We start from the raw sequence: 20,258 nt of genomic DNA, 5'->3' as shown, positions 1-20,258 counted from the left end.
TCAAAGTTCCAAAATGGGCCCTGGTAGTCAGTTCTGGGGTCAACGCTGTAAGAAAAGAAACAGAAAATAGCTGTAGCATTCAGCAACTTAGACCTTTTATGTATACGCTCCAGGAATACATTCTAAGTGTTTGAACTATGTCACTGGGTGAGTTAGGATGGATATTTATAAACTGAAAAGAGACTTCAATAAATTTTCTTCAGTTTCTGGCTTCTGGATGCAATGATAACTCCAAGGTTCATACTATTTCCTTCAAAATAAAACCTTATTTCAACATAACAAAATACTTATTTTTAGTGGAATGAAATAGTTTTGTCATTTAACATCAAGTCAAGGTTTTATTTAAGCACAGCATTATATAACTGTTTCCTTCAGTGGCTCAGCCTTCACAGTCTTTATCAGGAACAAAGTAATTTTAAGCATAGCAGAAAACTGTACTGTGCATGTTCTGTGGTAAGCAGCATTCATATATTGTTCCAGAAACTTCTGTACTTCTAAGTAGCAAAGACTGCTAAATGTTAGCCAGGAAATCAGGAGCAAAGCTGATAATTCTGTTCCTTGACAAATGTTTAGGAATCTGAGATTTTTTGTTACAGGAACAAACATCTGGCTGCTACTTGAAAACACTGTGAAAATGTATCAAAGTTGTCTTCCAAAATAAAAAAAATACAGATTTGTATTAAATAATTTCTATAACACAGGTTGTTTAATAAAGAACAGACACAAATCAATATATAAACACAGATAAATCCTAGAGCATGTTTACAAATGATGGGATAGAACTCAAGACTTGTCATAAGTATGCTACATTTTATATACATATAAGATGCCTATTAGAAAGAAGTGCTTTATTTATATTGATGGATCTAGCTAAACCTAGTATGCAATTGTCAAATAGTTTATGGAAGGGATTAGTTGAATGGGCAACTCTAATTCTGTTAACATGAAGGTTGCAAAGTCAAACATTCAAAAGTTAGGAAATGCCAAAATTAAGGTTGCCTCTGATTTTCTCTTGAATCACAAAATATTTGGTGGTCTAGTTAAAGCCCCAGCTCTTGAAGCCATGTGATTAGGTGAGAACATTGGCTTTCATTAAAAATAAAATAAAAATTCTAGCTCTCATGGTTGTAGAAAAAAGCTTTAAAATGTGACCTAGAGTGTATCCTAAAGGCTCATACAAGAGAAGGCAAAGAAACAGAATACAAAATGATTTTTTTTTCAAAACGTCATAATTTTAAAGCTAATCTCATGATGATTTGGGGCCTGACTCATGATTTTTGAACTCTGGAGGTTGGCAATGCTGCATTCGTAGGTAGCTGGCTGTACAACATAAGACTGAAAATATCCTTGTCCAAAATGGAAATGATTGTATAATAAAGGATTAAAATAGCCATCTAGGTTTTTTAGTATAAATAATTATCTAATTCTAAAGTGGTGTTTGTAAGCATGGACCAATATTATGTAATGCTAGCTTCTTCCTGTCAGCAACAGAAACAACTTAGGAATACCAAAGAGCATTATCTAAGTTGTGCATGTGTGTGAGAGAGCGAGCGTGCGTGCGTGCGAGAGAGCGCAATTTAGAATGTGTTCATGAGGACTCAGAATGAAAATAACAGCAGGTCTCTGTAATTTGCATAGAGGTCATGTTTTGCTAATATATATCTTGTAGAAGCAGACAGCATGTAAAAGAGGATGGTAAAACCTGACCCAGCAATGTTTTTAAATTTCAAATTATGCATAAAGTGTGCATTAAATTAATTAGGGAATTCATTAAGAAGAGAGTAAAGAAACTAGTTAGCAGTGTGCAACATTTAGTGATGTAAGTCATTTTCTGTAATTGTTAAATATAATTTGTCTTGTAACATTATCCTTTGATAAATTATTGTAGCATAATATGATATATGTAGCTTATTAACAGTTTCATTAATTACTGTTAGAGCAAAGGCGCTCTGAAATCTAGTACACATAAGAGCAAATGTTGAAGCAGATGGTTGAAATTAGCAAAACGTAATCGGTTACTGAACCCGTTTACCTAATTAGATTATTACATCAAAATAGTTAAACTAAATTTGTCAAGTTGTCGGTGAGGAGCTGGAGATTTTTGGAATCATCATCACAGTGTGACAACTCAAAAGAGTGGGCAAGCAGCAAACTGTTACAGGCTCAAATCCACCAACTACTTGTTCGTTCTTCTGTCTCTCTGGCACATTTATTGCAACGAGCTGAAAAACTGTAAGCTTAGCTGAAATATTCACACTTCCTTCCTGAGACCCAAGCCGCCTTAACTCCAAAACTAGAGAAAAAGATTGATGAGTAAAAGGGAAAATGGAATTTAAAATACTTAAAGCCCTTAGGATACTGGATAGTTTAGAAATATCTTATACGATTAAGACTGGCCATTTTCCTGAGCTGTATGTGTGCTTGAGTATTCGCTGTGCTAGGAGAAGAGGGAAAATTTATGACCAATTTGAGGAGGGTCCAGGTTAGGACCCCTGAAAGGAGAAAAAGCCCTGCCCCATTTCGCCCTATTTGTACATTTTTCTTCCTATCTGACCTGCTCTTGCTCTCTGGCCTGCTTCCCCCTGCTGCAAAATCCAGCCAGAGTCTCAGAAATAAAAGAATCACAGCAGGATGTGGGGGCTTACTGCCATGCAGCCTAAAGGTGGAGATTAGACAAGGAGATAATGTGGGTTTTCCACATGCCTGGAGGGGGGTGGATTTCAAATACATCTTGGAGGGCAGGCTAGAGAGAGGGAGGAGGTTTCATTCTACAAAGGGAGGGAGAGGCACAGAGCAAAACCTGAGTGGGAGATAGTGCTAAGGCAGGGAATAGAGGGAAAGAGAGAGGAGAAAAGTTAACTCATCCTGATATTCGAATCCCTCACCATAATGATGATCCTGAGGATGAATAAGTCTCTCTCTCTCTCTCTTCTTCTGCATTTTTACTGTGCGCAGCACCTTCAGGTAGAGTCCTCAGGGTTCTGAGCTTAATACAAATCACGACAAGACCTTTGCTAGGTGTCACAGACCTAAACCTGGGTGAAGCTCAGGCTGACACTTCCTGCCATGGTTAATGCTTTCGTTTCAGGTAAAATCATTTTATCGCAGCAAACTGGAAAACTGAATGTTGACTCATCCTTTGTTCTGCCTCTCCTGGGCTTTCCCAGTCACATACATGCCCCAACATGCAATACAAAGAAGATGGCACTTATTAGGGAGAAAGATAAACAAATTCCATTTTGATCAGAGCAATATTAGCGGATCTGCTGGTTAGCAACTCCATTATTATACAGACAACTTTATTATAGGATTTTCACATAAGCAAACATGTCTAATGCAAGTGCCTCATCTCTACTATGCAGTATAGAAAAACACTCAGTCCAATACTCAGTAACACTGATTAATTAGATCCCAGAGCCACTCTTCTTCATGTCCAGCTTCCAAGTGAAGACAATCACTCTTAAATATTAAAAAAATTCCTCTCACTCTTCCATCCTTCCCTATGTTCTCTCTTAATTGCCACCTTCCTTGTATATTTTAACCATTATTGGTATCATACCTTCTTCCATTCTTCTCCAACACCCAGCTCTGCCTCCAACTTCTCACGATCTGAACAATCTTCCTTTTCCACTTAAAATCCCATCATAAAACTCTTTTCCAGAGAGCTTTTCAGCTGCTCAGTTTGCACTATTCAGTGTTTCAACTGCCTTCTGGTGTAGCCTAGTATCTGAGCTAGACTGTGAGCTCCTCCGGCAACAGACCATGCCTTCTACATATTTTTAACAGTATTAGCCATCATTGGGGCTTCATAAATTTATGAAGAATGAGAAATATGACATCAAATACTATGGACAGTTCCAAAGGTTCTGTCTGGTTTGGTCTGAACGTTCCTACAGGTAAAGATACATTTTTGTTAAAAATGCTAAAACAAAAACATTCTGAACGTATAGACAGGTGTTTTAAAAGTCATTGGGGTTGCACGTGCTTTGCCAAGACTTAATTTGGTCCAGAGAAAGAGGTCTCCTGACTGGCAACCATCTAGAGCTAATCAAGTTTATTGCTTGCAAGCTACTACTCTCCCTACTATTCTTCCTGCCTTACCTGCCAGAAGTTTGTGGTATCAGTACAACAGATCACAGGGCTATAAGGTAATATGAGCTATGCACTACACATCTCAGGAGTGTGCTATAGTTTAATTGATTTTTGTTTACACATCCTTTTATGCACAAAATCTATCTTGTGGCCATTTGGTGCTGTCATGGTGAAGTGACTTGCATATGACTGATAAGCCAAAAAGGTGTGAGCAGCAGAACATTAGGTATGGCTAATGAACAAATTAGCTAAACTATATGATACCCATTGAAAATTCCAGATCAGAGAGAGAATGATAGCATCCAAATAATGGGTGTTCATAGCAAGCAATAATTTGTCATATTTCTCTGCACTAGTGTGAAATACCAACATTCACTTGTCACTGCTTTGATAGTACAATCTTTTCATTGAAAAAATCAACACAATACACAGAAAAGCACATGTGTAGGGGTACAGTGTGCAGAAGTACATTGACCCGCTATCTTGTCTGCTTTGATTTTAAGCATGGTCTGATATTACATTAATTGAGATATGCTACCAGCATGAAGTCTTAACAGTCTATAATAAATCTGATTCACATTCACACTGGGGATTATGAACATCAGACAAGCTAACCTGCACAAACATACATGTGAGCATGTGGCCAGTATAAATTGCATTAGCCATTTCTGGCTTGGCATTGCTTTGAGCATATGTTTATACAATATTTGAGACACTCCTTTGACATCTGCAATTAATAAGATGCAACATAAAATATGTATTGGAGTCATATGTGAGAGATGACTGTTTCATATGTACTTATAGAGATTCTTTCCATGTGGCAGGCATTATAGGAGTGGGAACACAATGCAGTGGTAATGCTGTGTTTCTCTGACAGCTGTGCATGGCAGGAGTTGGAAATGGCTAGCTTTTGTGAGACGGGACAGAATGAATACTTTGGAATTCTGTGTGTTTTCCGGCTGAGTATCTGAGCTACACTTAGCACTGATGTAAATACATTTTTTCTCACTTATGAAGCCACAGCTACACAGAGATCCACATATGCACTTTCATATATTTGCAAAGGCATTGATTGAAGTTACACTTTACCATTTTGGTGCAACATTTTGCTCAGCATTGTAATTCGATTTTTTCAGCACAAGGGCAGGCTATTGAACTTAGTCTTTCAGCGAAGGAGGAGATGATATTGTGCTACTATTCAAGAGATATTTTGTCATCTGAAGAATTCCAAAATGAACTTTCATACTGAAAGACTCAACAAAATCCTGCCTCATAAACAAAGTTTAGATCAGAGAATGCAGAGCTTTCGGGGCACAAGACTCAGGACAAAGTCTGTGGCCATTAACCTTAACCAGATTATTTTGTCCATATGCAGTCCCCGCTTCAAAGTTTGGTGGTTATGATGAAAAGGAACCTGGATATTACTACCTCTTTTAATTTTGACAAACCAAAATGGAAACATGACCTCTTAGGCCAAGCTCTAATGATTGTACCATCTTTATTCTTCTGCTTCAGACTTACCTGAGCGCTCTCTCAGACTGGGAGTTTTTGAAAGAAGGTTCAGAAAATAGGAGGAGTAGAATCAAGTGATACACAAGTTTCAAAGACAGACAGTGAGAGTAAGACTGAGCCCTGGTCTACACTAGGACTTTAGGTTGAATTTAGCAACGTTAAATCGATTTAAACCTGCACCCGTCCACACAGTGAAGCCCTTTATTTCGACTTAAAGGGCTCTTAAAATCGATTTCCTTACTCCACCCCTGACAAGTGGATTAGCGCTTAAATCGACGTTCCCGGCTCGAATTTGGGGTACTGTGGACACAATTCGATGGTATTGGCCTCCGGGAGCTATCCCAGAGTGCTTCATTCTGACCGCTCTGGACAGCACTCTCAACTCAGATGCACTGGCCAGGTAGACAGGAAAAGAACCGCAAACTTTTGAATCTCATTTCCTGTTTGGCCAGCGTGGCAAGCTGCAGGTGACCATGCAGAGCTCATCAGCACAGGTGACCATGATGGAGTCCCAGAATCGCAAAAGAGCTCCAGCATGGACCGAACGGGAGGTACGGGATCTGATCGCTGTTTGGGGAGAGGAATCCGTGCTGTCAGAACTCCGTTCCAGTTTTCGAAATGCCAAAACCTTTGTCAAAATCTCCCAGGGCATGAAGGACAGAGGCCATAACAGGGACCCGAAGCAGTGCCGCGTGAAACTGAAGGAGCTGAGGCAAGCCTACCAGAAAACCAGAGAGGCGAACAGCCGCTCTGGGTCAGAGCCCCAAACATGCCGCTTCTATGATGAGCTGCATGCCATTTTAGGGGGTTCAGCCACCACTACCCCAGCCGTGTTGTTTGACTCCTTCAATGGAGATGGAGGCAATACGGAAGCAGGTTTTGGGGACGAAGAAGATGATGATGAGGAGGAGGTTGTAGATAGCTCACAGCAAGCAAGCGGAGAAACCGGTTTTCCCGACAGCCAGGAACTGTTTCTCACCCTAGACCTGGAGCCAGTACCCCCCGAACCCACCCAAGGCTGCCTCCTGGACCCAGCAGGCAGAGAAGGGACCTCTGGTGAGTGTACCTTTTAAAATTCTATACATGGTTTAAAAGCAAGCATGTGAAAGGATTACTTTGCCCTGGCATTTGCGGTTCTCCTAGATGTAGTCCTAAAGCCTTTGCAAAAGGTTTCTGGGGAGGGCAGCCTTATTTCGTCCTTCATGGTAGGACACTTTACCACTCCAGGCCAGTAACACGTACTCGGGAATCACTGTAGAACAAAGCATTGCAGTGTATGTTTGCTGGCATTCAACCAAAATCTGTTCTTTATCTCTCTGTGTTATCCTCAGGAGAGTGAGATATAATTCATGGTCACCTGGTTGAAATAGAGTGCTTTTCTTCAGGGACACTCAGAGGTGCCCGTTCCTGCTGGGCTGTTTGCCTGTGGCTGAACAGAAATGTTCCCCGCTGTTAGCCACAGGGAGGGGGGAAGGTTGAGGGGGTAGTCACGCGGTGGGAGGAGGCAAAATGCGACCTTGTAACGAAAGCACATGTGCTATGTATGTAATGTTAACAGCAAGGTTTACCCTGAAAGAGTGTAGTGACTGTTTTATAAAATGTGTCTTTTTAAATACCGCTGTCCCTTTTTTTTTCTCCACCAGCTGCATGTGTTTCAATGATCACAGGATCTTCTCCTTCCCAGACGCTAGTGAAGCTTAGAAAGAAAAAAAAACGCACTTGCGATGAAATGTTCTCCGAGCTCATGCTGTCCTCCCACACTGACAGAGCACAGACGAATGCGTGGAGGCAAATAATGTCAGAGTGCAGGAAAGCACAAAATGACCGGGAGGAGAGGTGGAGGGCTGAAGAGAGTAAGTGGCGGGCTGAAGAGAGTAAGTGGCGGGCTGAAGACAGGGCTGAAGCTCAAATGTGGCGGCAGCGTGATGAGAGGAGGCAGGATTCAATGCTGAGGCTGCTGCAGGACCAAACCAGAATGCTCCAGTGTATGGTTGAGCTGCAGCAAAGGCAGCTGGAGCACAGACTGCCACTGCTGCCCCTCTGTAACCAACCGCCCTCCTCCCCAAGTTCCATAGCCTCCACACCCAGACGCCCAAGAACGCGGTGGGGGGGCCTCCGGCCAACCAGCCACTCCACCACAGAGGATTGCCCTAAAAAAAGAAGGCTGCCATTCAATAAATTTTAAAGTTGTAAACTTTTAAAGTGCTGTGCTTAAAGTGCTGTGTGGCATTTTCCTTCCCTCCTCCACCACCCCTCCTGGGATACCTTGGTAGTCATCTCCCTATTTGTGTGATGAATGAATAACGAATGCATGACTGTGAAGCAGCAATGACTTTATTGCCTCTGCAAGTGGTGATTAAAGGGAGGAGGGGAGGGTGGTTAGCTTACAGGGAAGTAGAGTGAACCAAGGGGTGGGGGGTTTCATCAAGGAGAAACAAACAGAACTTTCACACCGTAGCCTGGCCAGTCATGAAACTGGTTTTCAAAGCTTCTCTGATGCGTACCGCACCCTCCTGTGCTCTTCTAACCGCCCTGGTGTCTGGCTGCGCGTAACCAGCAGCTAGGCGATTTGCCTCAGCCTCCCACCCCGCCATAAACGTCTCCCCCTTACTCTCACAGATATTGTGGAGCACACAGCAAGCAGTAATAACAGTGGGAATATTGGTTTCGCTGAGGTCTAAGCGAGTCAGTAAACTGCGCCAGCGCGCCTTTAAACGTCCAAATGCACATTCTACCACCATTCTGCACTTGCTCAGCCTGTAGTTGAACAGCTCCTGACTACTGTCCAGGCTGCCTGTGTACGGCTTCATGAGCCATGGCATTAAGGGGTAGGCTGGGTCCCCAAGGATACATATAGGCATTTCAACATCCCCAACAGTTATTTTCTGGTCTGGGAATAAAGTCCCTTCCTGCAGCTTTTGAAACAGACCAGAGTTCCTGAAGATGCGAGCGTCATGCACCTTTCCCGGCCATCCCACGTTGATGTTGGTGAAACGTCCCTTGTGATCCACCAGAGCTTGCAGCACTATCGAAAAGTACCCCTTGCGGTTTATGTACTCGGCGGCTTGGTGCTCCGGTGCCAAGATAGGGATATGGGTTCCGTCTATAGCTCCACCACAGTTAGGGAATCCCATTGCAGCAAAGCCATCCACTATGACCTGCACATTTCCCAGGGTCACTACCCTTGATATCAGCAGATCTTTGATTGCGTGAGCTACTTGCATCACAGCAGCCCCCACAGTAGATTTGCCCACTCCAAATTGATTCCCAACTGACCGGTAGCTGTCTGGCGTTGCAAGCTTCCACAGGGCTATTGCCACTCGCTTCTCAACTGTGAGGGCTGCTCTCATCCTGGTATTCATGCGCTTCAGGGCAGGAGAAAGCAAGTCACAAAGTTCCATGAAAGTGCCCTTACGCATGCGAAAGTTTCGCAGCCACTGGGAATCGTCCCAGACCTGCAACACTATGCGGTCCCACCAGTCTGTGCTTGTTTCCCGAGCCCAGAATCGGCGTTCCACAGCATGAACCTGCCCCATTAGCACCATGATGCATGCATTGTCAGGGGCCATGCTTTCAGAGAAATCTGTGTCCATGTCCTGATCACTCACGGGACCGCGCTGACGTCGCCTCCTCGCCCGGTATCGCGTTGCCATGTTCTGGTGCTGCATATACTGCTGGATAATGCGTGTGGTGGTTGATGTGCTCCTAATTGCCAAAATGAGCTCAGCGGCCTCCATGCTTGCCTTGGTATGGCGTCCGCACAGAAAAAAGGCGCGGAACGATTGTCTGCCGTTGCTCTGACGGAGGGAGGGGCGACTGACGACACGGCTTACAGGGTTGGCTTCAGGGAGCTAAAATCAACAAAGGGTGTGCCTGTACATCAAGGAGTATTTCAGGCAGGACTGCACGGAGGGTTCCAATAAGAAATGGTGCACCTAAGTTATCGTTGTTATTGGAACAAGGAGGTTAGCCTGGCCTCTGATTGATACATGGCTAGATTTACCTCGCTGCACCTTCTCTGTGAGTGACTGCAGTGTGATCTAGACAGGGGAGGAGGAAAATGAGTACAAAACAAATCTGGTCTATTTCTTGTTCTGACCCACTCCATCTATCTTTTACATCTTTGGCTGGCAGCAGACGGTGCAGAAGGACTGCATGCCATCCACATCTCATGGCTGCTTGGCAGAAGATGGTACAGTACGACTGCTAGCCATCTTCATCTCTTGCCTGCTTGGCATAAGATGGTACAATACGACTGCTAGCAATCCTCATCTCTTGCCTGCCTGGCAGAAGATGGTACAGTACGACTGCTAGCAGTCCGTATCGCCTGCCCGCTCACCCTAAGACGGTTCAATAGGACTGACTGCAGGACTAAAGAGAATGACCTGCTCAAGTCACTCCAAATTTAGTCCCTGCGCCCATGTCTGCCCAGGCGCTCCTGATCGACCTCACAGAGGCGACCAGGAGCACCTCAGACATGACGATGACGGCTACCAGTCGTACTGTACCGTCTGCTGCCACAAGGCAAGGGGTTGCTGCTCCTGTGTAGCAATGCCGTACCGCGTCTGCCAGCACCCAGGAGACATAGGGTGACGGTTACCTGAGCGGGTTCCATGCTTGCCGTGGTATGGCGTCTGCACAGGTAACTCAGGAAAAAAGGCGCGAAATGATTGTCTGCCCTTGCTTTCACGGGGGGAGGGAGGGAACGGGGGCCTGACGATATGTACCCAGAACCACCCACGACAATGTTTTAGCCCCATCAGGCATTGGGATATCAACCCAGAATTCCAATGGGCAGCGGAGACTGCGGGAACTGTGGGATAGCTACCCATAGTGCAACGCTCCGGAAGTCGACGCTTGCCTCGGTACTGTGGAAGCGCTCCGCCGAGTTAATGCACTTAATGCACTTAGAGCATTTTCTGTGGGGACACACACACTCGAATATATAAAAGCGATTTCTAAAAAACTGACTTCTATAATTTCGACCTAATTTCGTAGTGTAGACATACCCTAAGGTTAGAGGACCACTGGAAATCACTGCTTCAGGATGTGAGATCTAGTATGAACTATAATGAATATACTGTGATCTGAGAGGTGCCAGATACTGAATAATATTCCAAAATACATTTCCAGATGAAACAAATGAACTTAAAAGTAATGTTTTATCCTGCACTTCCTCCCCTACAAAATGTTCCCCCTTGCCTGCCTGGCAACAGATAAATATTAACTAGCAGTTAATTTTACCCTTTCTGCTTCCCCTTCTCTATTCTACTTCCCCTTTTCCATTCTTCACTTGTGACACTAATGTCTTGAATCATCCACTAAAAAAGAATAAGAATTTAAAAATAATCTTCTCTAGAGTTTGTTGAAATTTTCACTGTAAATACATTATCAGATTACGTCAACCCTTTATTCTATTTGGGATTAATACACAAACTGATCTAGATTACTGTAAAAGTCTTTGTTATTCAAGTAATAATTTGGGGTGTGCAGAAACTGTTCAGCTCAACTATTTGCTCTTTGTGGTGTGTGATTGGTCACCTAATTTACATGGTATTTTCTGCCCCCTGATTGGATAACTAAACATTTTTTAAGGTATAACAAATAACATATATAAAATATTATTCTAAATGCTGGTGAATTGCTCTTTGGAAGTCTAGTAAAAACATGTTCTTATAGTATATGATGCCCCAAGAAAGACTAGTTTGTAGGCCCTATTGGGTCCAAGATAGGAGTGTTTCTATCTGTGAGTTGCCCTAAGCATCCTGTGAGGCTTTTTGTTTCAGGTACGCCTATATCTTATCTTGTTCTTTTGTTACAGGTTAATGCAGAATTTATTAATATTTTTGTATAAAAAGTAGAGCTGAGTGAATAAATCAGGCATAATTTTTATTTGATTAATTTAAGCTTTTTCTCTTGACAAATTTCTGTGAATGGATTTTTCTGAATTTACTTATTTGAAATCATTTGCCAGATAATTTGTGTGCACAATTCTCAGTCTGTAGCTTGTTCATGACCATCCCTCTGTGAGTCTTTATGTGAAATTTGAGCCAGTTTAGTTGGCCACATGGGTCTCATGATATGTTTCTGATTTCTGATTGGATGAGCATAACCTTTAGAATCAGGTTTTGGATGCAAATTCAGTAATCATGAACTTTGAATTTTCTTATAATAAATATTATGGAATGTTCACTTAAAATTTGATGTTTGAGCCAACATTCTTGCCGGTAAACCCATTTTGCTAGAATGCTAGTGGAAAGTAAGTATAAAGGAGTACAAACAGAGCCAAAGTGAATTAATTAAAAATTCAAATAGTTTTGGAAATATTTTTAGCAGTATTTGTCTCACTCTAGAGGCAAGCAAATGTCTGTAAACTATGACAGGTTTCAGAGTAACAGCCGTGTTAGTCTGTATTTGCAAAAAGAAAAGGAGTACTTGTGGCACCTTAGAGACAAACCAATTTATTTCAGCATAAGCTTTCATGAGCTACAGCTCACTTCATCGGATGCATACTGTGGAAACTGCAGAAGACATTATATACACAGAGACCATGAAACAATACCTCCTCCCACCCCACTCTCCTGCTGGTAATAGCTTATCTAAAGTGATCACTCTCCTTACAATGTGTATGATAATGTGTAGTCCTTGCCTACAGACAGCCCCCCAACCTGAAGCAAATACTCACCAACAACCACATACCACACAACAGAACCACTAACCCAGGAACCTATCCTTGCAACAAAGCCCGTTGCCAACTGTGCCCACATATCTATTCAGGAGACACCATCACAGGGCCTAATAACATCAGCCACACTATCAGAGGCTCGTTCACCTGCACATCCACCAATGTGATATATGCCATCATGTGCCAGCAATGCCTCTCTACCATGTACATTGGTCAAACTGGACAGTCTCTACGTAAAAGAATAAATGGACACAAATCAGATGTCAAGAATTATAACATTCATAAACCAGTCGGAGAACACTTCAATCTCTCTGGTCACGCAATTAAAGACATGAAGGTCGCTATCTTAAAACAAAAAAACTTCAAATCCAGACTCCAGCGAGAAACTACTGAATTGGAATTCATTTGCAAATTGGATACTATTAATTTAGGCTTAAATAGAGACTGGGAGTGGCTAAGTCATTATGCAAGGTAGCCTATTTCCCCTTGTTTTTTCCCCCCCCCCGACGTTCTGGTTAAACTTGGATTTATGCTGGAAATGGCCCACCTTGATTATCATGCACATTGTAGGGAGAGTGGTCACTTTGGATGAACTATTACTAGCAGGAGAGTAAGTTTGTGTGTGTATGGGGGTGGGGGGTGAGAAAACCTGGATTTGTGCTGGAAATGGCCCACCTTGATTTTCATACACATTATAAGGAGAGTGGTCACTTTGTATAAGCTATTATCAGCAGGAGAGTGAGTTTGTGTGTGTGGTTTTTGGAAAAAAAGGGTGTGTGTGTGAGAAAACCTGGATTTGTGCTGGAAATGGCCCACCTTGATTATCATACACATTGTAAGGAGAGTGATCACTTTAGATAAGCTATTACCAACAGGAGAGTGGGGTGGGAGGAGGTATTGTTTCATGGTCTCTGTGTATATAATGTCTTCTGCAGTTTCCACAGTATGCATCCGATGAAGTGAGCTGTAGCTCATGAAAGCTTATGCTGAAATAAATTGGTTAGTCTCTAAGGTGCCACAAGTACTCCTTTTCTTTTTGCGAATACAAACTAACACGGCTGTTACTCTGAAACCTATGATAATCAAGTTGGGCCATTTCCAGCACAAATCCAGGTTTTCTCACCCTCCCCCCCCCCACAAACTCACTCTCCTGCTGGTAATAGCCCATCCAAAGTGACCACTCTCTTTACAATGTGTATGATAATCAAGGTGGGCCATTTCCAGCACAAATACAGGTTTTCTCACCCCCCCCCTTTTTTCCAAAAACCTCACACACAAACTCACTCTCCTGCTGGTAATAGTCCATCCAAAGCGACCACTCTCCCCACAATGTGCATGATAATGAAGGTGGGCCATTTCCAGCACAAATCCAGGTTTTCTCACCCCCCCCACACACACAGGAGAGTGAGTTTGTGTGTGTGTGGGGGGGTGAGAAAACCTGGATTTGTGCTGAAAATGGCCCAACTTGATTATCATACACATTGTAAGGAGAGTAATCACTTTAGATAAACTATTACCAGCAGGAGAGTGGGGTGGGAGGAGGTATTGTTTCATGGTCTCTGTGTATATAATGTCTTCTGCAGTTTCCACAGTATGCATCCAATGAAGTGAGCTGTAGCTCACGAAAGCTTATACTCAAATAAATTGGTTAGTTTCTAAGGTGCCACAAGTACTCCTTTTCTTTCTGTAAACTGTCTGTCATTTACTGCATTTATTTGTGACCTATTGTATATCATTATCATTTGAAGTTATTAATACAATGTAGACCTTTCAGGGTATGTCTACACTGCATTGTAAACTTGGATCTCTGGGACTTGGGTTTATGGACTCAGTGCTTCCAAGCGCATGCTTGAGCCTTTACAGTGCATTGCAAACCTTGACCTGGCTCTCTCAGGATATGTCTATACAGCACATGACCCTCCCCACACCCCTCATAGCAGCAAGTTTCAGAATCTGGATCCACAGACTTGGTCTCATGCTCTAGCACTAAAAAATAGTTGTGTAGAGGTTCAGGCCTGGGCTGGAACTTAGGTTCTTAAGCCTGGAGAGGTGGCTTTCAAAGCCTGAGCTCCAGCCCAAGCCTGAATGGCTACACAGCTATATTTAGTGTTATAGTTGGAGTCCCATAGACCTAGGCACTGAGAGTCTCTGCCATGGCCTTTTTTTTGGGGGTGGGTGCACCATGTAGACATTCCCACACTGTGCTAATGCTTCCATACTGCACTTCACAGACCGATTTAGGTCAGCATCTTACGCTACATCAATGCTGCAAAATGACAGGGCTGGGACCCACATCACAGCAGGACTCAAGCTCCGACCTACCTCCCAGCAGAGTCCTAGGACTCGGGACCCAATTGCTTGCTGACCCGAGTCAGACTAATTTGCATGTGGACGGAAGAGGGGCTCAAACTTGACTCAGAGTCTGGACTTAGGCAACTCTCTGTTGCCTTTTCCTCTTTGAAGCAAGGCGGAAAATGTTTTACTGAGAAAATTCGACTGGAACAGTGAAGCTCTGGAGCCTAATTCTAATCTCGCTTACACGGGTACAACTCTGGAGTCATGACATTGACTTCAGTTGAGTTACTCTTGAATTCCATCTCAGTATGAAGGCGCAGAATCTGGTCCTAGTTTAATAGATCACAAACCTCATGATTGTTAAAGTAACTGACAATAACAATGAGATACCTATAATTTGAATTCTTTAACATAAATGATTACATAAATAGATGAATTTTCAAAAATCTAATCCTGAATTACCAGGATTCGACTTCACAATCCTGTCCTGAGAATGAGTGATGATGTGTTGGTAGTTTTGATAACTATGAAGCAATATGTCATGGTATGGCAGTCAGGCCTTAGGAGTGTATGTCACAGCCTTGCAGTGCAATTCACATGCATCATGCATATGAAAGTAAAAACAATCTTTAATCTGTTACAACCAGGAGAAAGTAATTAGTAATATGAATCTGACTGGCATGTCCAAAGGCAATCAGAATGTTCTTCAAAATAATTTAAATAGCCCAGGGCATGGTGTTTACATAAAGAAACCCAAACCTGCCCACACCTATAGGTGGCGAGTTATATGGGCCCATGGTGCCTGCGCACCAGGAATATTCCTGGCCTGGGGCCCGGCTCCAGCAGTGTTTGAGGCCGGGTCTCTCCCTCAGCCCCACCTTCCGCCCCCAGGCGCTCCCCGCCCGTGTGTCCCCTGGGCAATTTAAAACAGCCCAGGGCCCCCACCCACCACCGGCAGCACAACAGAGCGGAGCGGCTTCCTGCCTACTCGCTCCACGAGGCTACCAGCCCCTCTCTGTGGCCCCTGGGCAGGGTGGGTCTGTGTCTACGCGCCCTGCTCCCACCCCAAGCACCCCTACGGCCAACAGGAAGCTACGGGGGCAGTGCCTGGAGTTAGCAGTGCATGGAGTCCCTCCGGCCTGCCTTGCCTAGGAGCCCCAGGTAAGGGCTGCACCTCCCATCCCCTCCCAGAGCCTGTACCCCCACCCCCTTCCCACATACCCCCAGCCCCCAAACTCACCCCAGCCCCCAAACTCACTCGCAGAGCCTGCACCCCCACCCCAGAGCCTGCACCCAAACTCAATCCCAGAGCCTGCACCCCCACCCCCTGCCTGGAGCCTGCACCCCCACCCGCTGCCCCAGCCCAGAGCCTGCACCCAAACTTCGTCCCAGAGCCTGCTCCCCAGCCCTCTGCACCCCTCCCACCCCCAAACTCCCTCCCAGAGCCTGCATCCCTCACCCACTCCTGGACCCCCACCTCTTGCCCCAGCCCAGAGCCTGCACCCAAACTCCGTCCCAGAGCCTGCACCCCACACCCCTTCCCCCACCCAAACTCCTTCCCAGAGACCAATCTCTCACCCCAACTCCCTCCCAGAGCCTGCACCCCAACCCCCTGTCCCAGCCCAGGGCTTGCACCCCAGACCTTCTCCCTCAACCCAAACTCCCTCCCAGAGCCTTAGGCAAGTGTGGCACGGAGTTTGGGGGAGTGGGCTCTGGGCTTTCTGGGCACCACCAACATTTCTACAAACCTGCCCACCCCCAAAACAAAAGGAGGTATAAATAGAAAGCAGAAGTCACATTCAAGACTTAAATGTATGATCCTGTTTCTTAGGAACAAATAAATAAATATCCATATTCCATTGATTTTCATGAATTTTTATCACAACGGTGTTAATAACCCGAGAAAGAGAAAATGAACAATAGACAAATGAGCTGATCCTTCCTATTAGAGGTGATCAGATACAGATGAGGTATTATAAACTATGACTAAAGGGAAAATCTTCCAGAAATGTGTGTGGATTTTCTGCTTTAAAACTTGCCTTGTTTGCTATGAAAACATTTCATGTAAATTTACAGGCTTATTTGTATTTGGAAAGTGGAAGGGGTAGGCCTGTTTTCCCTCTTTGTTATGCTGGGGTAAATCAGGAGTAACTCCAATGCCATCTATGGGATTATACTAGTGTACAGCTAGTACACGTGAGAGGAGAACCAGGCCTTGTCTTGTTAATCTGAGGATGTGAGACCAATGATATTTTCCCTTTAAGAAATATAAGTGCAGTTATGGGATGCTGAAACAAGGCTGGCATGAAGAATTTGTTTTAGCAATAAGAATTCAACAATCCACAGGGATTTCCCTTGTACTCCTTTTACAAATTGTTGGCAGAACCCTTAGATCTTGATCCTGCTAAGACTTACACATGTGCTTAACTTGAAGCCCATGAGCAGTCTCAATTAAATCAATGGAACTACAGTAAAGTCACTTATGTAGGCATGTATGTAGGTCATTGCAGGATCGGGACCTTTCTTGTAAGAAATTATCCACAAAGATGGTTTTATTAATGTTACAGGTAAGTATCAGAATCCCAATCTGAGTTTAAAGTTAAAATGGCATTTTGTTTTATGATATGATTATGAAATTTTTCTTTCACATGGTTTTGGCCTCTAATTTCATAATCTTAGAGAAAACAAATTAAATCTGGAATTCGGTTATATTGATTTAAATCTGGAATTCAATTATGTTCATTTACTGTAGCTGACAATTCTTTTGGGAAAAAAAGTCATAATGTGCTTTTTGAAAAGAAGAATGAAAAATATTTCAGAAAACAATTGCATACTATAATGCTGAATTGCTTGTCTAGAAATATGTTTGTCCTTTAGCCACAAGGTGGTGCTTTTGCCCTCTTTATCTCTTGGCAGAACTGTAAAAATAGCTCAGAAACAGTTGACGAAAGTCTTTAATTTTAGAAGAATCATTAGGGTTCAAAGCACTTCTTCCATACCATTTCCAAAAACACTCCCCACTACACCTTGCGGTAATCAATGTTAATGTAGAGGTGAAAGTGAAATGCTTCTTTTTCTGCACAGGGACTCCTCACGTTATTCCCCTCCCTCTCTGGATGGCAGCTATCAGAGTAGATTAATTCTGGCCAGAACAGCAGCCGGTAACTTTCTGTGACTATCATCTGGATGTCGCTATATGGCTCTCCCAACATGGCAGAGGACCTTGTATCACAGGTCCCTACCTGAGGCATCTGAAATGCTGGTCACGCTCCTGGCATCAAGCTTCTGCTGGGTGGGTAGCTTAGGAGGAATGACATGGCAGCATTCTCTCCCATACATCGCTGTGAAAACTAGATTTAAAGAATGAATGCTTTGCTACTTTACAATTAAGGCGACTTATTTTCTTTTTCCTTTTTAAAAAGTGTATTCATGAATATACAGGCAATGCAGTATATTCATACATAGATAGGAGATACATAGCTATACACATGTATTAATTTATCTATAAAAATGAATCTCACATCCTGTCTCTTTTGGGAAAGTCCTATAAAATGTAATGGTGATAAAACCAATGGGAGTTTAGAGATATTACTCTAAAACACATAAAACGTGATAATTTTTCCATATGCTTTTGAACCATCTTAGAGAATTCTATAGCAGGGATATAATCCCCTATTCATTTTCTATGGGATGGTTTAAAAAAAATCTTTAGAAATGTTGTCATTTTCTAGTAAATTTTATTGGACTTGTTCAGAAGGGTGCTACATTGTATTTGTTTCAAGGCATAAACAAAGCAATTCTGTTTTGCTCTTTTGCAGAAACTGTTACTATGAGGTGATGGAGCAAAACTGGTTCTTATCCTTTTTGGATTTGGTTGGCTTGGGTAGGGTATTGTAAGGGTCAGCATTTAGTCTTGCCATAGAAATGTTCATCACTTTGGAGCTGTGTTGCATTAATAAAAGGCCTGGCTTCCTCGTGATGTCACAGACGAGTCTGGTTTGCATACTCATCCTTTAGTGTTGACCTGGGAACTACGCTTTGTTTCCTGAGCCTTTTGTCTCTAATTGACTTCAATAGGAATTTTGTCAAGGTAAGATCTGAAGGACTGGGCCTTTAAGGGGCTGTATCACCATTTTAACAGTCCAGACTGCATTACTTTTATTTTTATTTTTTTTATAAGACTGTGCTTATCAATGAAGGTAAATTGTTTGACAATGTGCAGAGCATACCATTCTGCTTTGCCTGAACCTGTGGATCAGTGCAATGAAAATTATATTAATGCCTTCTTTAATAAACCCCATATTGATCACCTTAAAGTGTGCCCAAGGTGTCCAGTACATTGTGGTTTGATTTTACAGAAAACCCAACTTTACCAGGAAACAGATTTTGTGGCTCTCTTCGGTGGTCACTAATGGCAAGTTTCACTTTATCATATATTGGAATTGGATCAAACCAGTTTAGTGAAGGTTGCCTACTTCTGCTGAACAAAGATGTTTGGGATCCAAAGGTAGGTGCTGTATTTCCTGTGTGGAATTATACTTCTTTATTCCTATTTATTTGTTATGTCAAAATCTACCATCCAATTAATGGGTACTACCATGCTAAATATCCTCATTCCATGAAATCCTGACTGCACAAAATGCTACTTCCTGGGAGGACATTATACTGAATTCATGCAGAATTGTTACTGTCATTGATGGAAGTATCAATTTGTAGAAATGGTGCTTTTGGAAGTGATGTTAAAACATCTTGCGTAGGTGAGCTGGATGATGCAGGGGATTGGTAATGACCTAAAATAATTCACACTTTTGTCACTCATTCAAATCTTGCTGAGGTTCATGGTGAGAAAAGTCATTACTTTCTTACAAATGATTGGTGATCTTTGCTATAAAAGGAGTTAGTGGCCTTGAGGAGACATGTTCAAAATGCCTAAGAGATTTAGGAGAGTAAGTCCTACTGAAAATCAATGAGACGTGCTCCTAAGTCACTTGTGCTTTTGAAAATCCCTGCCTCAGTCCTAAGCCGGTTGACAACTGGATTACCAGATTACCCTCACAATTGCTATCCACGCTAGGTGTCTCAGCAGAGACTATGGGAGTATCTAAGTGACCTAGATGCTCAAGTCCTATGGAAAGTCAGTGGGATTTGTGCCACTAAGTCACATAGGTGTTTCTGAAACTCTCATCCTACGTGGGCAGATAGGGGTAGATTTTTCAAAGGCACAGATGGCATTTAGGTGCCTAACAGCCATTTATGCCTTAAAAAATCTACCCCATAGACTTCACTGCCATTTCTCACAGGGAAGTGATCTCTGTCCAACAGAACTGCAGCACATTGGCAGAGCAGGGTAAGGAAGTTCGTACTACTGCTGTCTGAGTTGCACTTGTCCTGTGGATAAATATTGGACTTCAGGTTCCAGGGTTATCAAATTGTATCTTTCATAAGTACAAAATTTACTTCAGTATTCAAACATACCCTGTTTCTTTCCTTCTCAACCTGTGCTCCTCTGTTTCCCAGATGTTCACAGTTCCATACCTATGCATAAGTAGGTTATTTGACCGGTCCCCTAAATGGGAAATCAAGCAGGTTAGCTAGTTGAGTTCTGAACCTTTTCTATCTCTCCATGTATTTTAGCTTTAGTTTTTTTACAGGAGAATAAGAGCATATGGTTTAA

The 20,258-nt window shown here is 42.9% G+C and overlaps 1 protein-coding gene across 1 annotated transcript in view; it reads left to right on the top strand.

Moving 5' to 3' along the window:
- The first annotated feature begins 5,998 nt into the window (after positions 1-5,998).
- Positions 5,999-20,258, top strand: part of LOC140895933 (uncharacterized) — a 41,649-nt gene continuing 27,389 nt past the window's right edge. Inside the window, exons 1-2 of the mRNA XM_073306885.1 lie at positions 5,999-6,660; positions 7,248-7,335. Of these exons, the coding sequence (XP_073162986.1) occupies positions 6,078-6,660; positions 7,248-7,335 (671 nt within the window). The 5' untranslated portion in view covers positions 5,999-6,077. The remainder of the gene's footprint in view (positions 6,661-7,247; positions 7,336-20,258) is intronic.

This window comes from Lepidochelys kempii, chromosome 11 (genome assembly GCF_965140265.1).
Source record: "Lepidochelys kempii isolate rLepKem1 chromosome 11, rLepKem1.hap2, whole genome shotgun sequence".
Classification (NCBI taxonomy): domain Eukaryota; kingdom Metazoa; phylum Chordata; order Testudines; family Cheloniidae; genus Lepidochelys; species Lepidochelys kempii.
This window is presented reverse-complemented; position numbering and strand designations above follow the sequence as displayed.